We start from the raw sequence: 19,662 nt of genomic DNA on the forward strand, positions 1-19,662 counted from the left end.
CGCAGGGAGGGAGGAAATCAGAACAATGGGGCAAAAGCCCTTATATAGACTTTTGAAATTGCCTCCCTTGTAATATAATATAAATTAATATAATGTGCAAATATGGAGAGGCATAAGAAATTAAAGAAGCAAGCAAGCAGAGAGAGAGATAGAGAGAGAGAGAGAGAGAGAGAGAGAGAGAGAGAGAGAGAGAGAGAGAGAGAGAGAACTTTCAAAATCTACAATTGCAACAGCGAATGATGCAATGTTCCAAACTGAACCCGGAACCTCAGAGCTGCACGTGAGTCTATAACCATAAGTCTATCGCCACGCCCAGCCTTACGGAATGAAGGCGGAGCAACGCCGGCGTCTCCCTACCAACGCGCATGCGCCCGAGGCCGCCATTTCCTCTCGCGGCTTTCGCCCGTCCGGACTCGCCCATTTGGAGCGGAGAAAGCGGGGGGGGAAGAAAAAGGAAAAAAGTACCATTTGAGGCAGCCTGTACTGAAAAAGCTTTGTCGCTTCGCCCTTCTGAATTGAAGAAGAAGAAGAGAAATACGGAGAAAAAGGACCGGCTCCACCATTATTCCCCCCCCACAAGCTTCTCATTGTACTTGGTTCCGTCCGCCGCCTCATAGCCGAGCGGGCGTTCCGTCCCGCCAGTGCGCAGGCGCAGTGGTTTACCTGTTACCGCGCAGGCGCAGAAGGCTCCCTTGGAACGCGTGCGACTTAGGTGAGTGGGATAGACATCAAAGCGGGTGGGCAGCCGCCTGCATCCCTGTTGCCATGGAGACAGGATGGGAGGGGGCAGGGGAGCTACCCAGGGATGGGGGGGGGACAATGGGGGGGAATTTTGGGGTGGATTTGGGCATGGTGGGTTGGGCCAGAGCTGATCATTTCATTTTGGCTGCTGCTGATTTGCATATATTTGCATACATTTGCATATTATGTTTGAGCTGGCGTGTTATTTGCACACACCCCTTGCTGATTTGCATAGATTTACATGCGTTTGCTAATTTGCATAGGTTTACAGGGGCGCTGCCTATTTGCGTATAATTTATTATGGTGCCTGCTAATGATTTTTAAATAATAATAATAATAATAATAATAATAATAATAATACCGTTTATTTGTTGGCGTCATGAAACTTCTACATCGCTCGATTGCAAAAAATAACCACATTACCAAAGGGTTTACCAAAAAAGACAGATAAAGCGATAAAATTATCCGTAAGGAAAATCAATGGCAATAATTTAAAACTTTCAAAAAGTTAAAACAGCTATTGGCTAAGATCCCATGAAAACTTGCCATTGGCTTTTTAAACATCCCTGGAAGCTTGTTGAAAGAAGAATGCTTTTAATATTTTAATGTTGTATTTTAATGTTGCTTTTAAGTTGTATTCATTCAACTTATTTTTATTATTGCTTGTTAGCCGCCCTGAGCCCGGCCTTGGCTGGGGAGGGCGGGGTATATATATATTAAAAAATATTATTAATTAAGCAGGTGCTGAAAAGCATACAGTGAAGTTGCCCACCAATGATTTGCATAGATTTGTGCATTCTCTGGCATTGATTTGCATAGGTTTGCTCGTTAACAGCCTTTGCCGCTTCTGATTTGCACCTGTTTATTAAGCTTCCCAAACTTTTAAAGAATCGAGGCCAAATTACATCAAATTTCACAGGTTGTTTTTTTAAACAAATGTTTTTTCCAACTATTTGTGTCCCAGTTTCCCCCCGTTACTGCTTGATGCTACAGTAATAGCATAATATACAGTTTATTTCTGGCACAGAGAGTGGTTCTGAGCATGCATTTTCTATATTCTATTTTCTATTTCTCACTGGGCGAGAGCAAAAAGCTGCTTGTTTGAAGGCGAATTACATCTTGCTCCCCACTTCTTTGGCCTTTAAAGGATTAACCCAGACCTCTGACCCACAAAACGTCCGAATCACAACAGATTTTGGATGAGTTGGACTGTGCTGCACCTTACCAGTACAGTAATTTTTTTTTTTTTTTTTTTGCATCAGTATATACCTGGGAGTGTTTTTGTCAAAATGCTTTGGCCAGGTGTCGATGTGCATGCTTGAGCAATAAATCCCATTTATGGGCGTCTTCCAAGACTTAAAAGCCAAACCATCTCCTGAGTCGTCAATTATGTGTGTATCATATTCAGAGTTGCCGGCAGGTGACCGTGAAATGGAATTTTACCAGCGACTCGGCTTGGCTTCCCCAGAAAATTTTGGATCTGGAACTTTTTCCCCCTCTGCAATGGGAGAGATCCAATCGTTTTGTTTACCCCACAGAAGCCAAACAAGCAAAAATTAAACCAACTGCAATTCATGTTAATTTGGCACCTTCCAAAAATATATGGCCCAAAGGAGTTGGACGTTTGCTTGAATTCAGTGCAAATTCAGGGTGGATAAAAATCAATGGTTTAAAAAATAATAATCAGATTTTAAAATTTAAATTTGATTTTTAAAATAAAATCCTTCTGGAGGAAAAATCTTTCTAAAGATTTTCTATTTAAGTTACATTATACTCCGAAGGTTATTCATCAGGAAATAAGGATTTGTTTTGAGTTTTTCTGTGTGCTTAAACTCAGTCTAAGTTGCTGTTTTTTAAAAAAATTGTTTAGCTCCATCAGTTAACAAACATGGATACATATGCTATAATGTTATTGTTTTAGTTAAATAAATTGTTTAAATTGTTACTAAGGAAATGATTAGTTTTCTCCTTCCAATAAAGTACAGCAGAAAAGTTGTCCAGATATAAACAGTTAACTTATTAAACCTCACAATAGTTTCATAATTTCCTGTCTTACGTATTTCTAATAGTAGAACCAAATCGGTAATTTTTGATATAACTGTAAAAACTACTCTGAAAATTTATCACTCCAAAAATGAAACCTTCATCTGGTTTGTAAATATTACGATGATACCAGCAAGAATGTGTCTTTCTGTAAAAAAAAAAGATTTAAAGTATTACTGACTAGTGATTTAAATTGTGATTTAATATTGATTTGATTTAAATCAAATCTACCCTGATTGCAATTTACTTCTGAGTAGACATTGCTTGGTTCCTGTTTTCCCCAACCTATCTTTCCAAAACTTTGCAAAGTTTGGGCTTCGTTAAAATGTTTGAACTCGCTAAAATGACGGAATTAATAAGAAATCACTCAGGTGACAAGGTTGAAAAAAGAATGGGATTGCTTTAATAACTATCTAATAAAATACGGTTCCAACAACATTTGGCTGTTCCCTAGACTAACTTCACATATATTGGGGAATGTTTTTCAGTTATGGAATACAGATTAATTGAATGTAAAAGAAATTTGCAAACCGCAAAGAGATAGACGGAAGTCAAATAATATAGAAGGGATTCAAACCAGTTTAGGAGAAAACTCAGAATGTGACGAAAAAGAAAAGTGACTATGAAGGTAATGTCATTCTAGGAATTTCGGGTATAAACATTCAAATGATGGTTTGTAATCCTTAAATAATTTTGTGTTTTTGATAATAAATTTTTGTTTTCCTCCCCAAAGCTTTATGTTGCTTAATTTTTACTTTTTTCACATTTCGTTCATGTATCGCTTTATTTTCTGTTTATGTGAATGCAACGATCAATTTATTTTCTTGCCATGTAAATTTTAAAACGCAATGAAGTATTTTTAAAGGGGGGGGGAGTTTGGGCTTCTCCGAAACGCGGACTTTCACTGAAACCCCCCCTCCTTTTCTCTTCCTTTAGGTATTTTTTAAAGTAGCTCCTGCCCAGGTAACCATGGTGACAGAGAAGGAAATCGAACAGATTGGCCGGACGCTGGTGGATGCCGGACAGCCCCTAAAAGCCCGTTTCCGGGCGCTATTCACCCTTCGAAACCTAGGGGGGGCTGCAGCCATTGAGTGGATCAGCCGAGGTTTTGGGGACGACTCTGCGCTCCTCAAACACGAACTGGCTTACTGCTTAGGGCAGATGCAGGATGAGAGAGCGATTCCGGTCCTCATTGAGGTTCTCCAAGACGCTAGCCAGGAACCCATGGTCCGCCACGAAGCTGGTAAGAGGGGCTGTGTTGACAGACCGCAAGGGGGCTGGTTTGGGGGACGCTTTTAACGTTTGGTGAATTATTACGGGACGCGGGTGGCACTGTGGTCTAAACAACAGAGCCTAGGGCATGGTGATCGGAAGGCTGGTGGTTTGAATCCCCGCGATGGAATGAGCTCCCGTTGTTTGGTCCCTGCTCCTGCCCACCTAGCAGTTCGAAAGCAGGTCAAAGTGCAAGTAGATAAATAGGTACCACTCTGGCGGGAAGGTAAACGGCATTTCCGTGTGCTGCTCTGGTTCGCCAGAAGCGGCTTAGTCCTGCTGGCCACATGACCCGGAAGCTGTACGCCTGCTCCCTCGGCCAATAAAGCGAGATGATCGCCACAACCCCAGAGTCGTCCACAACTGGACCTAACGGTCAGGGCTCCCTTTACCTTACCTTTTTATTATTATTATGCTGCGTGTCTCCATGGGGTCAACAGAGAGAGAGAGATATAAACAAATAAAATTAATAACACACAAACACCCTGCTTCCACCTTCATATCTCATTCTCTCCCTGCTTTCGACAGGCGAGGCCCTCGGTGCCATTGGGAACCCCAAAGTTCTAGACGTCCTGAAAAAATACTCCGAAGACCCTGTCATCGAGGTAAATCCAAGGGGTCCTTTGCAATTATTCCCCGAACCTGAACCAAACCAAAAAATTAACACCCCTCCATCCGTTTTTTTTTAATATATACCATATTTTTTGCTCTATAAGACTCACTTTTTTCCTCCTAAAAAGTAAGGGGAAATGCCTGTGCGTCTTACGGAGCGAATGCAGGCTGCACAGCTATCCCAGAAGCCAGAACAGCAAGAGGGATCGCTGCTTTTACTGCGCAGCAATCCCTCTTGCTCTTCTGGCTTCTGAGATTCAGAATATTTTTTTTCTTGTTTTCCTCCTCCAAAAACTAGGTGCGTCTTGTGGTCTGGTGCGTCTTATAGAGCGAAAAATACGGTATATGATTTTTATTAGTTTTTTTAACATACCATTTTCAACAGTAATTAAACATACTTTTACACCTTATTCAATATTTTTGACTTCCATCAGTCCTGTCTGAAAATTTTCCAATCTAATCTCTTAGTATGCATGTCTTACTTTCCCTATTACATTTAAAACTCATAACCAACATCTCTATCTTTATCTACTTCGTAAACACTTCGTATATTTCTCATCACAAAACTAGCGTAATTTTTTTATTACAGTTGCTCTTCAAATAACTCATATACTTCTTCCAATCTTCTGTAAATCTCTGGTCCCGCAGGTTTCGAATCCTTCCTGTCATTTTGTCCAATTCTGCGTAGTCCATTAATTTCGTCTGCCATTCTTCTTTCGTCAGAATTTCTTCCATTTCTGGGCTAACAATACTCTTGCCGCTGCTGTTGCGTATAAAAACAGTTTAAAATCTTGCCTATTAATATCCTGGCCTATAATACCAAGTAAAAATGCTTCTGTTTTTTTTTTAAGAATGTATTAAATGTTTTTTCACGAAATATACGTTCTTGAAAAACACCCCTCCGTCGTATTCAGGTGGCAGAGACATGTCAGCTGGCCGTGAAGAGACTGGAATGGCTTCAGGAACACCCGGCAGAAGCGTCCTCCGGCCCCTACTCCTCCGTAGACCCAGCGCCTCCATCCGAGGAGGCGGACGTGGAAAGATTGCGGCAGGCTTTGCTGGACGACTCACGGCCGCTGTTCGAGCGATACCGGGCCATGTTTGCCCTGCGCAATGTCGGCGGGGAAGCGGCCGTACTGGCCTTGGCAGACGGTGAGTCTCCTCGCTTCTCTTGGGCCAGAGATTTCGCCTGGTCAAGCGGCTCTGGCCGGAATTCGGACCCGCTCGGCTGCTTGCCAAGGACCCTCGTATCTACAGGACCACCCCTCCCGTATGCCCCACGGAGAGCCTCAAGGTCCATAAACAGCAACACCCTAGTGGTCCTGGGTCCTAAGGAAGTCAGATTAGCCTCAACCAGAGGCAGGGCCTTTTCAACACTGGCCCCGGCCTGGTGGAACGCTCCGTCTCATGAGACCAGGGCCCTGCAGGATCTGATTTCTTTCCGCAGGGCCTGTAAGACAGAGTTGTTCCGCCTGGCCTTTGGCTTGGTTCACAGCTGTCCATGGAGGCGTAGGTTAATTCTGTGTCCAGGGCAGCTGTCTACCAGCTCCATCTGGTATGCAGGATGAGACCCTCCATGCCCACAGACTGTCTGGCCAGAGTGGTGCATGCTCTGGTTATCTCCCGCTTGGACTCCTGCAACGCACTCTACTTAGGGCTCCCTTTGAAGGTGACCCGGAAACTGCAATTAATCCAGAATGCGGCAGCCAGACTGGGGACTGGGAGCGGCCGCCGGGACCACATAACACTGGTCCTGAGAGATCTGCATTGGCTCCCAGTACGTTTCCGAGCACAATTCAAAGTGTTGATGCTGACCTTTCAAGCCCTAAACGGCCTCGGTCCTGTATACTTGAGGGAGCGTCTCCACCCTCATCGTTCTGCCCGGACACTGAGATCCAACGCCGAGGGCCTTCTAGCAGTTCCCTCATTGCGAAAAGTGAGGTTACAGGGAACCAGACAGAGGGCCTTCTCTGTAGTGGCCCCCGCCTTGTGGAACACCCTCCCTTCAGATGTGAAGGAAATAAGCAGCTATCTTCTCTTTAAAAGACATCTGAAGGCAGCCCTGTTTAGGGACGTTTTTACTATTTAGTGCTGTATTGTTTTTAACACTTGATTGGAAGCCGCCCAGAGTGGCTGGGGAAACTCAGCCGGATGGGCGGGGTATAAATAATAAATTATTATTATTGGGAACACTACAAGCTCTGGCTCTTAAAGATAACGCAAGGCGCTAGTCCTCAAGCGCTTTTCCTGAACTGCGATTCTCCTCTCCCTTCCACCCGCAAGGCCTCCGCTGTGGCAGCGCCCTCTTCCGCCACGAGGTCGCCTACGTCCTCGGACAGATGCAACACGAGGCGAGCGTCCCGCAGCTGACAGCCTCGCTGGAGGACGGCGCCGAGAGCCCCATGGTGCGCCACGAGTGCGCCGAGGCCCTGGGCTCCATCGCCAGGGCCTCCTGCCTCTCCGCCTTGCAAGCCCATGCCCAGGACAAGGAACGCGTCGTACGGGAGAGCTGCGAAGTGGCGCTGGACATCTACAACTACGAGAATGGCGGTGATTTCCAGTACCCCGACGGACTGAGCAAGCTGAAGAAATCGGACTGAAAAGGGCGCAGGGAGCTGTCCACGTCTCGGCTGCCGCCATCTCATCCCGGTTTGGATTCCTGCAGCGCCGGACGGGGAGTCGCAAGACGTCTCGCCTCCGTTTCTAATTTGCGGCCTGTTTCTCTGCTCGGTGGTTGGTGGGGAGACAGGTATCTACATCTCGATAGCGGGTTCTGTTCCGGATCTGGTGACTTTTCTGTTTCCCCTCTCTCATATTTGCAAATATATGTTCACACGTATTTATATCGCTTTGAAAACTGAGTCTTCCTTGCGATAGTGTCGAATGAATGAATGAATCTTTATTTGTGTCAGCCATCGGCCGTAGCAATACAGTGGTATCTCGGGTTACATACGCTTCAGGTTACAGACTCTGCTAACCCAGAAATAGTGCTTCAGGTTAAGAACTTTGCTTCAGGATGAGAACAGAAATCGTGCTCTGGAGGCGTGGCGGCAGCAGGAGGCCCCATTAGTTCAAGTGGTGCCTCAGGTTAAGAACAGTTTCAGGTTAAGAACGGACCTCCAGAACGAATTAAGTTCTTAACCCAAGGTACTACTGTAAAACAACACTACGATATACAAAGAATAGAAATAAAAAGTCAATTATGCAAAATACGTTTTAGGGTTTTGAATCCATGGTCAGGTAGTGGATCTTATTCTGATTGCCCCAACTAAAAACCTTGCCACCTCTGCTGTCACCTGCTCATCTAGATCTGCCAAGAGAAAAGGACACGGGGGCAGTGGTTGGGCGACCCGGAATGGACGATAAAAGAGGGGTGATAATCTCATTCCTCAAGTCTTTATCAAGAGGGCGAGCCAGAAGGGCGTGGGCCACCGATTCGGGACTGCCATCTCCACAGGGACGTTTTCCAGGTGGGATCTGTTGGAATCGTCCCTCAATTACCCACCGTGGAAGTCCAGCCGAGGGCAAGACATTCAATCTTGCGAGAGTAAAAACGCGCTTATTTTACAATTGCTGCGTTATGCAGATAGGGTGCCAGAGAGTCGAAAAGGGAAGGTGGAAAATAGCCATGCCATGACCAAAATTTCCTTATTGTGGCCAAGTTGTTCTGACGCTCGATATCATTTAGTTAAACGTAAAAGGACCCTTGACTGTTAGGTCCAGTCGTGGCCGACTCTGTGGTTGCGGCGCTCATCTCGCTTTATTGGCCGAGGGAGCCGGCGTCCAGCTTCCGGGTCATGTGACCAGCAGGACTAAACCGCTTCTGGAGAACCAGAGCAGCGCACGGAAATGCCGTTTACTTTCCCGCTGGAGTGGGACCTATTTATCTACTTGCACTTTGACTTGCTTTTGAACTGCTAGGTTGGCAGGAGCAGGGACCGAGCAACAGGAGCTCACCTTGTCGTGGGGATTCGAACCGCCGACCTTCTGATCGGCAAGTCCTAGGCTCTGTGGTTTAACCCACAGTGCCACCCGCGTCCCATATATATATATATCAGTCCACAACCAAAGAGTAGGGGGACACCCAAGACCCCCCCCCCCCCCGCCAACAGATGCCAAGCTGGAAAGGGGATTATGAATCGGTTTCGTACACACAAAGTAATAAGAGGATTGTGGAAGGCTGAATCGGAAAGGGATTTCGGGGGGGAAAGTGAATATTGCAAGCTTGCTTCTGCGTGAAAGCAGCTTCCTTTAGCCAAAAACCATCGCGGATTAGGTTTACTGGGGCTTAAACGTTTAAAAGCAGATCAGGCTTGGCAGAACCCGTTTTCAATGTCAAGGCTTTCCGGAGCCGCTCCCCAGAGGCCGATTGCAAAGCGTGGTGTTAAAAAGTCTCCCCGAATTCTGGCCATTTGACCCCCCCCAAAAAACCCCATTCATGAATCACTGCCTTGTCATGGTGAGGGGGCTTGAATAACTCAGAGAAGCTATGAGCTATGCTAGGGGTAGGCAACTTAAGGCCCGGGGGCAGGATCCGGCCCAGTCGTCTTCTAAATCCGGCCCGTGGACGGTCCGGAATTCAGCGTGTTTTTACATGAGTAGAATGCGACCTTTTATTTAAACTGCATCTCTGAGTTATTTCTGGGGCCTGCCTGGTGTTTTGACATGAGTAGAATGTGTGCTTTTTATTGAAAATACATCTCTGGGTTATTTGTGGGGCGTAGGAATTTGTTCATTTTTTCCCCCTTCAAAATATAGTCCGGTCCCCCACAAGGTCTGAGGGACAGTGGACCGGCCCCCTGCTGAAAAAGTTCCCCTGTTAGACCAGCCTTTTACTCCACAAACAATGAGGACTGCAATCTTGTTTGCCGTGTTTATTTCATTCATCCCTTGTGGTCTAAGCAAGAAAGCAAATCCTTTGCTTCTAGGTAAAGGTAAAGGGACCCCTGACCATTAGATCCAGTCGTGGCCGACTCTGGGGTTGCGGCGCTCATCTCGCTTTACTGGCCGAGGGAGCCGGCGTACAGCTTCCGGGTCATGTGGCCAGCAGGACTAAGCCGCTTCTGGCGAACCAGAGCAGCGCACGGAAACGCCGTTTACCTTCCCGCCGGAGCGGTATCTATTTATCTACTTGCAGTGGTATGTTTTTGAACTGCTAGGTGGGCAGGAGCAGGGGCCGAGCAACCTGAGCTCACCCCGTCATTGCGGGGATTCGAACCGCCGACCTTCCGATCGGCAAGTCCTAGGCTCTGTGGTTTAACCCACAGCGCCACCCACGCCCCTTGCTTCTGTGTACTGCAACGCAAATTAACGGGCAGCAGAGACTCAAAATAGTGGATTCTCTGCCTGCAATCATCCAACCCTCCCCTCGCAAAATCCCCAGCGACGATCTGCTTAGCTGATTTTAAGAGATCAGCTCTTGGGGAGGGGAAGGAGCCCAGAATAGCAGATTTGTCTTCTGCGGATTTTTTTTGGGGGGGGACGAGGAAAGGGGGAGATGTCTGGAAGAGGGGAGGCTTTGAGCAAGAGTATCTGTATTTAAAATAAATTTTAAAAAGCTGGGTGGGTGTCGGCGCAGAGTCTTTGCTCTCCCGCTGTTCGGAAACAGCATCTATCGCCCCATCAGTCGACACATCAGCAGGAACGTCTTGCGGACGCTTTGGAGTTGCGCCGGTCGATGATACTGCCTCTTGCGCCAGCTGTTCCCTGTCACCAGGTACGTCGCTTCCTGCAAATCCCACAAAACAAAAGCCAGCTTTAGAAATTCAGCCTTAGCAGCAAACCAGGGTAGCTTGATTTGCAGCCCCTGCAAAGAGGAAATTGGGTTCGCTATTTACCGTAATTTCCGCTCTATAAGACGCACCAGACCACAAGACGCGCCTAGTTTTTGGAGGAGGAAAACAAGAAAGAAAATATTCTGAATCTCAGAAGCCAGAACAGCAAGAGGGATCGCTGCGCAGTGAAAGCAGCAATCCCTCTTGCTGTTCTGGCTTCTGGGATAGCCACGCAGCCTGCGTTCGCTCCGTAAGACGCACACACGTTTCCCCTTACTTTTTAGGAGGGAAAAAGTGGAGTCTTGTAGAGCAAAAAATACGGTAATTTTTTTGCCAAGCTGCACAGGTCGAAAGAGGTGTTGCAGGCTTTCGAAACGTGCTGTGCCTGTTTAACCAGAGAGGGCAGCGAACCATCAAGAAATATTAATTCTTGGCCAGTGTGTCTGGAGGTCCTATTCTGATTTATTCTGATTTTAAGCTGTATTTCAGTCGTTTGCTGGATTTTATGTTTGAATGTATTATATATTTTGAGGTTAGCTGAGCCTGGTTTGACTGGGGAGGGTGGGATATAAATGGATTGTGTGGCTGTGGAAAGGGATAAAAGCCCCCCATCTAAACAATAAACGTCATCAGTGCGTGTAAATAAAACAATTTAATTTTACTTTTTATCATCTACAATGCTATCTTATTTATAGTGCAATACATTGATTATTGCTTTCATTTGGGGGGGGGGATCCATGGTCTCATTAGGTAGTAACAATTCATGTTGAATTGCTGTTTTAGGGGTTGCTTTTAAAAGTCCGGAATGGATTAATCCGTTTTGCATTCCTTTCTATGGGAAAGCGCGCCTTGGTTTTGGAACGTGCTTTGGTTTTGGGACGGACTTCCGGAACGGGTGGACTTTGAGAACCAAGGTACCAGTGTACCGTTTAAGTTCTGAAACATCCAAAAACTCAGTACAAAGGCCTTAAAATGGAAAACTCAGTACGGAAAACTTAGCGTAATACGCAATCTGCATTTCTGGTTCGACTTCTGAGGTGCATTTGAAAAACCAAAGAATTTACTTCCGGGTTTACGGCGTTCGAAAACCGAAATGTTCATTAATAGGTACCACTGAATTCTTTAATCACACTGCAAGACCACCACATGTGTTGAAATGTTCCTACTATTGGTTTTTTTAATACTTCCAGCCTTTATCACTCTGTGATTTAAACATATTTAGTGTTAAATACTCGCCTGCGGATCTTTAGATGGTTTTCTTTTAAAGTATAAAGTAAAGGTAAAGGGACCCCTGACCATTAAATCCAGTCGTGGCCGACTCTGGGGTTGCGGCGCTCATCTCGCTTTACTGGCCGAGGGAGCCGGCGTACAGCTTCCAGGTCATGTGGCCAGCAGGACTTCTGGCGAACCGGAGCAGCACACACGGAAACGCCATTTACCTTCCCGCCGGAGCGGTATCTATTTATCTACTTGCACTGGTATGTTTTCGAACTGCTAGGTGGGCAGGAGCAGGGACCGAGCAACAGGAGCTCACCCCGTCATTGCAGGGATTCGAACCACCGACCTTCTGATCGGCAAGTCCTAGGCTCAGTGGTTTAACCCACAGCGCCACCCGCGTCCCTATAAAGTATAGCATGCCGTAAATATCGAGTTATTTGTCCAAATCAATATTGTGTCCTCTTTTTCTTAACATACGGCTTTTCTCCGTGAGTGGGGCCTGAGCTGCCCCTGTTTATTTCTCCCCCAGAATACCCATCAAGCGAAACCTAAGTGACGATCGTTGATTGGGGAAGGAAGGGGAACGAGGTGCCGGGACCCGGGTGTGAATCCTCGCTCGATGCAGTCCGGAGAGGAGGAGGAGGAGGCGGGCGACCTCTTCAGAGATTACAAACCTCCCTCGCTGGATTCGATCCGCCTGCCCCGCTACGCCTTGTATCTTCTGATGGCTGTCATCATCGTGGTCGTGGTTGCGTACGCGATTGTGGGCCACCTCATCAATGACCTCGCGCACGACTTTGCGGGTGAGTGGGCAGACCTCCTAGAAGCTCCCCCTTTACCCCCCCCAAGTTTCTAGTCCTCAGGACCATTTAGGGTTTGAGTACCGTATTTTTCGCTCCATAAGACGCCCTTTTTTCCTCCTAAAAAGTAAGGCTTTTTAGGGCTCCATGATCACTGCAGATGGTGGCAGCAGTCACGGAATTAAAAGACGCCTGCTTCTTGGGAGAAAGGCGATGGCAAACCTAGACAGCATCTTAAAAAGCAGGGACATCACCTTGCCAACAAAGGTCCGTATAGTTCAAGCTCTGGTTTTCCCAGTAGTGATGTATGGAAGTGAGAGCTGGACCATCAAGAAGGCTGATGGCCGAAGAATGGATGCTTTTGAATTCTGGTGCTGGAGGAGACTCTTGAGAGTCCCATGGACTGCAAGAAGATCAAACCTCTCCATTCTGGAGGAAATCAGTCCTAAGTGCTCACTGGAAGGACAGATCCTGAAGCTGAGGCTCCAAGACTTTGGCCTCCTCATGAGAAGAGAAGACTCCCTGGAAAAGACCCTGATGTTGGGAAAGATGGAGGGCGCAAGGAGAAGGGGACGACAGAGGACGAGATGGTGGGACAGTGTTCTCAAAGCAACCAGCATGAGTTTGACCAAACTGCGGGAGGCAGAGGAAGACAGGAGGGTCTGGTGTGCTCTGGTCCAGGGGGTCACGAATAGGCGGACACAACTAAACGACTCAACAACAACAACAAAAAGGGGAAATGTCTGTTTGTCTTACAGAGCGAAGCCAGCAGAGCGTGTCCATACTGGAGCCTCAGCTTCAGGATCTGTCCTTCCAGTGAGCACTCAGGGCTGATTTCCTTCCGAATGGAGAGGTTTGATCTTCTTGCAGTCCATGGGACTCTCCAGAGTCTCCTCCAGCACCAGAATTCAAAAGCATCCATTCTTCGACGATCAGCCTTCTTGATGGTCCAGCTCTCCCTTCCATTCATCACTACTGGGAAAACCAGAGCCTGAACTAGACAGACCTTTGTTGGCAAGGTGATGTCTCTGCTTTTTAAAAGGAGCAAACCATTGATATTTGAGGGAGCAGGCTAGCAGGCGGGGCCCATGACTTACATCCTCGGAGCCTAAACAACACAAAACACTTGCTGGATGCAGGTTTTATTTTATTTGTTTTATTTTATTTGGAAATGTACATCCAGGTTGTTTTTCCCTTTACATTTTTTGGGGGCCCCAAGAGAGTGGGGCCCTAAGCTAGAGCTTGTTTAGCTTATCCGTAAATCCTGGCGTGCTCTGGTCCATGGGGTCACAAAGAGTCAGACACGACTAAACGACAACAACAAAACCCGGCACTGCGACATACCCAGCTTTCTGCTGCCCAAACCTGCTGGTTTTAATTTTCTCTTTTTTTCCCCCATCCGCAGATTGGGCTTTTGGTCCCAAAGTGGAAGACAGGAAGAGGCTGGAAGAGGCCTCGGACGGATGTGAGATTGCAGCTTTTCCCGACCATCGCCTGGGTTGGCAAAAGGGTGCCCCTTTCCTAGGGGTGGAGTGTGCGGAAGGCCGCATCCTGCACTCCTTACCTGGGATGGAGACGGACTGCGCATCGCCTCCAGCAACTCCAGAACAGTCTGGCTGAGTCGTTGCTTGGATCAGCTGGAGAGAGATTCCCCCAGACGTACTGGATATATATATATCACCCCTGGATATGAATGTCCAGGGTCCCTGTGATGTCTATTTCTTTCCTTTCCTTTTCCCCCCGTTTTGTTGTTGTTGTCCTGCTGGCCACATGACCCGGAAGCTGTACGCCGGCTCCCTCGGCCAGTAAAGCGAGATGAGCGCCGCAACCCCAGAGTCGGCCACGACTGGACCTAATGGTCAGGGGTCCCTTTACCTTTACCTTTAAGTTATTTTGTTTTGTTTTGTTTCGACTACGGCAGACCAACACGGCTACCTACCTGTAACTAGAGTGCTTTCTGTTCGGCATAATTGAGACGGAAATTCCCAGGTGTCAAAAAAAAAAAGGGTTATCTATGTGCGGCCCGTGTTTCGTTAGCCCAAAAAATGGGAAACGAGCGAGGTCCCAACCGAAGAAGAATGGCAACTTAAGCTGACGGAATATGCACAGCTTACGAACTTAACATATAGAATAAGAGGAGAAGAAGAAGAAGATATGTTTACAGAAGATTGGAAAACGTTTATTGGATGTATGGGAAATAACTGTGTATAGCTGAAAACACCGGCAGCATTCTGATAAATTTGACAGAATAAAGAAGCTTTGATGGATGCAATAATAGAATCCTGAATGATATAGTTTCTGTATTACTGTATTTTAATATTTGGTTGGAAGCCGCCCAGGGTGGCTGGGGAAGCCCAGCCAGGTGGGTATGTAGTATTATTATTATTATTATTATTATTATTAAAATGTGCAGGGATTTATGATATGCAAAATGAAGCATGGAAAGAGAAGAAGTCATGGATAGCTTAAGAATGTGTAAACGAGTGCTTCAAAGTGTAAAACAGGAAATTTAATAAAAGCTGTGTTTTAAAAAGGAGAAAGAAAATAGCATACGAAATGCGTTGTGCTAGGGGAAATGTGGATATTCGGAAGATTTAAGATCGCTCCATCTGTTGTAGATGCTTTAGCTGAGAATCCTGCATGCTGATGAACTTCCTTGAGGATTAAAAAATAATACAGTGGTACCTTGGGTTACGTACGCTTCAGGTTACAGGCGCTTCAGGTTACAGACTCCGCTAACCCAGAAATAGGACCTCGGGTTAAGAACTTTGCTTCAGGATGAGAACAGAAATCGTGCTCCGGCGGAGCGGCAGTAGCAGGAGGCCCCATTAGCTAAAGTGGTGCTTCAGGTTAAGAACAGTTTCAGGTTAAGAACGGACCTCCAGAACGAATTGAGTACTTAACCCGAGGTAACACTGTAATTACAAACCAGTGTTGAAATATAGAGAGCTGGACTTAACAACTGGAAAAAGGAGGACCTGAGAGGAGAGGCGATTTGAATCTCATTGCTCCTTGCCCAGTCACTCCCATCCTGCCAGACTGGCACCGATTTTCCTGCGGGTGGCATGGCGCCCACAGATCATGTGATGGTCAGAGTCCAAATGCCAGGAACAGATTGCCGTTTGCAGGTAAGAACAGTTGGGCATGTGCCAGGCCATTTATGCTCCTCAAGGGACGCGGGTAGCGCTGTGGGTTAAACCACGGAGCCTAGGGCTTGCCGATCGGAAGGTCGGAGGTTCGAATCCCCGCAATGACGGGGTGAGCTCCCGTTGCTCGGTCCCTGCTCCTGCCAACCTAGCAGTTCGAAAGCACACCAGTGCAAGTAGATAAATAGGTACCGCTCTGGCAGGAAGGTAAACGGTGTTTCCATGCGCTGCTCTGGTTCGCCAGAAGCGGCTTAGTCCTGCTGGCCACATGATCCTGAAGCTGTACGCCGGCTCCCTCGGCCAGTAAAGCGAGATGAGCGCTGCAACCCCAGAGTCGGCCACGACTGGACCTAATGGTCAGGGGTCCCTTTACTTTTTAGGGTGCATACTGACCCACCCGCCCCGAATCCTCTTCCTGCCCTTCCTCCGTTGCCCTGGCATCTCTGAGAATGTGCAGAGTGAAAAGAGAGAGCGTGAGCCGAGAGAAGCAAAGACGGAGGGGAGAGGAGGAGGGGGACTTGCCGACGGCGTTTTCTGCAAGAGCCACCCTCCGGAAAAATAAACACGTCTCCACTTCCTGGGGGCTTCCTGGCACTAAGGTCCCAGCAGCCTCCCGACCCCCTGACTCCAGAGCTAGCATTTCCTTAGGACGTCCCTATTTCCACGGGAGAAATGTTGAAGGGGATGGAAAAGGACGTCCCTATTTTTAGGGGAGAAACGTTGGAGGGGAAGGAATAGGACGTCCCTCTTTTCAGGGGAGAAACGTTGGAGGGGATGGAATAGGACGTCCCTCTTTTCAGGGGAGAAACGTTGGAGGGGATGGAATAGGACGTCCCTATTTTCAGGGGAGAAATATTGGAGGGGATGGAATAGGACGTCCCTATTTTCAGGGGAGAAACGTTGGAGGGGATGGAATAGGACGTCCCTATTTTCAGGGGAGAAACGTTGGAGGGGATGGAATAGGACGTTCCTCTTTTCAGGGGAGAAACGTTGGAGGGGATGGAATAGGACGTCCCTCTTTTCAGGGGAGAAACGTTGGAGGGGATGGAATAGGACGTCCCTATTTTCAGGGGAGAAACGTTGGAGGGGATGGAATAGGACGTCCCTATTTTCAGGGGAGAAACGTTGGAGAGGATGGAATAGGACGTCCCTCTTTTCAGGGGAGAAACGTTGGAGGGGATGGAATAGGACGTCCCTCTTTTCAGGGGAGAAACGTTGGAGGGGATGGAATAGGACGTCCCTATTTTCAGGGGAGAAATATTGGAGGGGATGGAATAGGACGTCCCTATTTTCAGGGGAGAAACGTTGGAGGGGATGGAATAGGACGTCCCTATTTTCAGGAGAGAAACGTTGGAGGGGATGGAAAAGGACGTCCCTATTTTCAGGGGAGAAACAGTGGAGGGGATGGAAAAGGACGTCCCTATTTTCAGGGGAGAAACGTTGGAGGGGATGGAATAGGACGTCCCTATTTTCAGGGGAGAAACGTTGGAGGGGATGGAAAAGGACGTCCCTATTTTCAGGAGAGAAACGTTGGAGGGGATGGAATAGGACGTCCCTATTTTCAGGAGAGAAACGTTGGAGGGGATGGAATAGGACGTCCCTATTTTCAGGGGAGAAACGTTGGAGGGGATGGAAAAGGACGTCCCTATTTTCAGGGGAGAAACAGTGGAGGGGATGGAATAGGACGTCCCTCTTTTCAGGGGAGAAACATTGGAGGGGATGGAATAGGACGTCCCTATTTTCAGGGGAGAAATGTTGGAGGGGATGGAATAGGACGTCCCTATTTTCAGGGGAGAAACGTTGGAGGGGATGGAAAAGGACGTCCCTATTTTCAGGGGAGAAATGGTGGAGGGGATGGAATAGGACGTCCCTCTTTTCAGGGGAGAAACATTGGAGGGGTTGAGACAGCCACAGAAGCAGCCGGGATCTGTTTCGTGTCCACCTGCATGCGAAAGCAGAGCAGCTTGTTCCTTGCCCTGGCCAAACCCTTGTTCCACAGGCATCTCACGTGAATTCAGAGCTGCCCAACGGAATTGCCATTATCAAATGCACTTTGATTCCGGGTCCAGAGTTACACTTGCAAGGAAAGTAGATATCTCCTCTCTCACACACACGAATACAGAAACCAGGAAGGACAGACCTGCCTCGCCGAACAGCACATTAGCGAAGCAACGCGATGGAGCCATTCTTATACCTGCCTCTGCTACTGGGAATTTTCTTCGCCCCCTGTGCCCACAGCCAAGGTAGGAGTGTGACACGGGCTCCCCGGGAAGGAATTTGGTTGGGATACAGGTGGCGGAACTTGTTCAGAATCTTGCCAAGCAGATCCGCACCTCCTGATTCGTAGAGGCAGCGTGGCCTAGCGGTTAGAGCATTGGGTTCCCCGGGTGTGGGCCAGTCGGGAGGATGAAATGAGAGGAGCGGGTATATAGGCGAGTCCTCAAGTAGTAGAGGTTGAGGCGTTGTCGGGCGTCGGGGTCTTCTCTGTGGTGGCCCCTAAGCACCTTCATTTTACAGCTTCTGGTGAATGTTGGATGCGCCATATGAACCTACACGGACCCTGAGATCATCTTGAGGCCCTCGTTCGTGTGTCCCCTCATCGAGAGGTGCGGAGGGCGGCAACACGAGAACGGGGCCTTCTCTGCAGTGGCTCCCTGTTTGTGGGAATGCTCTCCCCAGGGAAGTTCACCTTCATTAGGTGGCAGGCAAAAACGTTCCTTTTTAACCAGGTCTTTGGTTGTTCCAATGGACATCCTATACCCTTTTTAAAAGTATTTTTTGTGTGTGTCCGGGGGAGCTACTGACTTCTTGATTTAATTTTTATTAGGTACCGTATTTTTCGCTCCAGAAGACGCACCAGACCACAAGACGCACCTAGTTTTTGGAGGAGGAAAACAAGGAAAAACATATTCTGAATCTCAGAAGCCAGAACAGCAAGAGGGATCGCTGCGCAGCGAAAGCAGCAATCCCTCTTGCTGTTCTGGCTTCTGAGATAGCTGCGCAGCCTGCATTCGCTCCATAAGACCCACACACATTTCCCCTTACTTTTTAGGAGGGGAAAAGTGAGTCTTATAGAGCAAAAAATACGGTATTTTGTGGTTTTATATCTTGAGTTGATTCTGTGAACCGCCCTCACACACACACACACACACACACACCAGGTATAGGGCACTATATAAACCAACAAATAATATATAATAATAATAACCAGTGGCTTTTTTTTCCTTAAAAAAAATGATTAGGGGGTACTCTCATTTTGACCCGAGAAAACCACCATTTCATAGTTCAGGTCAGGGAAAATAAATATAGTAAATGGGCAAAAGTACAAAGATTCACAACATGTTAAGGGCTACCCCTGCGTACCCCCAGAAAAAACGCACTGATAATAATAATTATGCACCCTGGCACATGAGACTTGAGGCGTAAATAGATAGGCGCCTCCTTATTTTTGGACTCCTCTTTGAAACACAAACCGGTAGCGATGGGGGGTGGGGTGTAGCAACGCCCGGAGTTTTTCCGCTTGACCCAAAAGGACCTAATCTTAATCCGTTTAGGCGCCGTGAGGGGGACCACAAACGGCTCCAGCGGTCTGCAGCCCTGGCTGGTGGGCCTTGCCGCCGTCCTCGGGTTCCTAGGCGTGATATTCGTGGCGTCCCTCATCAATCGCTTCTTCTTCTCCAAGGAAAAGTAGGTCTCTCTCTCTCACTTTTTGAAAGCTTCCTTCTTTAACCGAGAGCTGTTTCTCTCTCTCCCCCAAGCCACAACTATTTCTTCTTCTTCTTCTTCTTCTTCTTCTTCTTCTTCTTCTTCTTCTTCTTCTTCTTCTTCTTCTTCTTCTTCTTCTTCTTCTTCCTCTTCTTCGTCTTCCTCCTCCTCCTCCTCTTCTTCTTCTTCTTCTTCTTCCTCCTCCTCCTCCTCCTCCTCCTCTTCTTCCTTTTCTCTTTCTTCCTCCTCTTCTTATTATTATTCCTCTTCCTCTTCTTCTTCATCATCATCTTCCTCTTCTTCTTCTTCCTCGTCTTCTTCCTTTTTTTCTTCCTCCTTTTCCTCCTCCTC

At 47.5% G+C, this 19,662-nt stretch overlaps 3 protein-coding genes across 5 annotated transcripts in view; all 3 read left to right on the forward strand.

Moving 5' to 3' along the window:
* Nucleotides 1–457: 457 nt before the first annotated feature.
* On the forward strand, nt 458–7,525 carry DOHH (deoxyhypusine hydroxylase). 2 transcript variants are annotated; one of them, XM_081895838.1, is made up of 5 exons: nt 458–712; nt 3,721–4,027; nt 4,585–4,661; nt 5,583–5,820; nt 6,952–7,525. In XM_081895838.1, the coding sequence occupies exons 2-5, from the start codon at nt 3,754–3,756 to the stop codon at nt 7,266–7,268; spliced, it is 906 nt and encodes a 301-aa protein (XP_081751964.1). In that variant the 5' UTR covers nt 458–712; nt 3,721–3,753; the 3' UTR covers nt 7,269–7,525. The 2 variants fall into 2 exon arrangements, with proteins under 2 accessions (XP_081751964.1, XP_081751965.1); XM_081895839.1 differs by lacking the exon at nt 458–712 and adding an exon at nt 1,872–1,968.
* A 2,306-nt stretch (nt 7,526–9,831) lies between these two features.
* SMIM44 (small integral membrane protein 44) lies at nt 9,832–15,957 on the forward strand. Of its 2 annotated transcripts, XM_081895964.1 has the most exons (3): nt 9,832–10,384; nt 12,190–12,463; nt 13,866–15,957. In XM_081895964.1, the coding sequence occupies exons 2-3, from the start codon at nt 12,280–12,282 to the stop codon at nt 14,078–14,080; spliced, it is 399 nt and encodes a 132-aa protein (XP_081752090.1). In that variant the 5' UTR covers nt 9,832–10,384; nt 12,190–12,279; the 3' UTR covers nt 14,081–15,957. The 2 variants fall into 2 exon arrangements, with proteins under 2 accessions (XP_081752090.1, XP_081752089.1); XM_081895963.1 differs by lacking the exon at nt 9,832–10,384 and having other exon boundaries at nt 11,891–12,463.
* Nucleotides 15,958–17,652: 1,695 nt separating this feature from the next.
* Nucleotides 17,653–19,662, forward strand: part of SMIM24 (small integral membrane protein 24) — a gene marked incomplete at its 5' end in the record, with an annotated part of 4,678 nt that continues 2,668 nt past the window's right edge. Inside the window, 3 exon segments of the mRNA XM_081896012.1 lie at nt 17,653–17,769; nt 17,771–17,849; nt 19,161–19,294. Of these exon segments, the coding sequence (XP_081752138.1) occupies nt 17,653–17,769; nt 17,771–17,849; nt 19,161–19,294 (330 nt within the window).

The sequence above is a fragment of the Podarcis melisellensis genome (genome assembly GCF_964234715.1).
Source record: "Podarcis melisellensis genome assembly, chromosome: 18".
Classification (NCBI taxonomy): Eukaryota; Metazoa; Chordata; class Lepidosauria; order Squamata; family Lacertidae; genus Podarcis; species Podarcis melisellensis.

What these genes read in the sequence shown, in the direction of transcription:
- DOHH (XM_081895838.1), top strand. Translation starts at nt 3,754, where the DNA reads ATGGTGACAGAGAAGGAAATCGAACAGATTGGCCGGACGCTGGTGGAT. An exon ending in CATGGTCCGCCACGAAGCTG is followed by an intron (nt 4,028 to 4,584) that starts GTAAGAGGGGCT and finishes TGCTTTCGACAG; the next exon opens with GCGAGGCCCTCGGTGCCATT. An exon ending in CGTACTGGCCTTGGCAGACG is followed by an intron (nt 5,821 to 6,951) that starts GTGAGTCTCCTC and finishes TCCACCCGCAAG; the next exon opens with GCCTCCGCTGTGGCAGCGCC.
- SMIM44 (XM_081895964.1), top strand. Translation starts at nt 12,280, where the DNA reads ATGCAGTCCGGAGAGGAGGAGGAGGAGGCGGGCGACCTCTTCAGAGAT. An exon ending in CCTCGCGCACGACTTTGCGG is followed by an intron (nt 12,464 to 13,865) that starts GTGAGTGGGCAG and finishes CCCCATCCGCAG; the next exon opens with ATTGGGCTTTTGGTCCCAAA.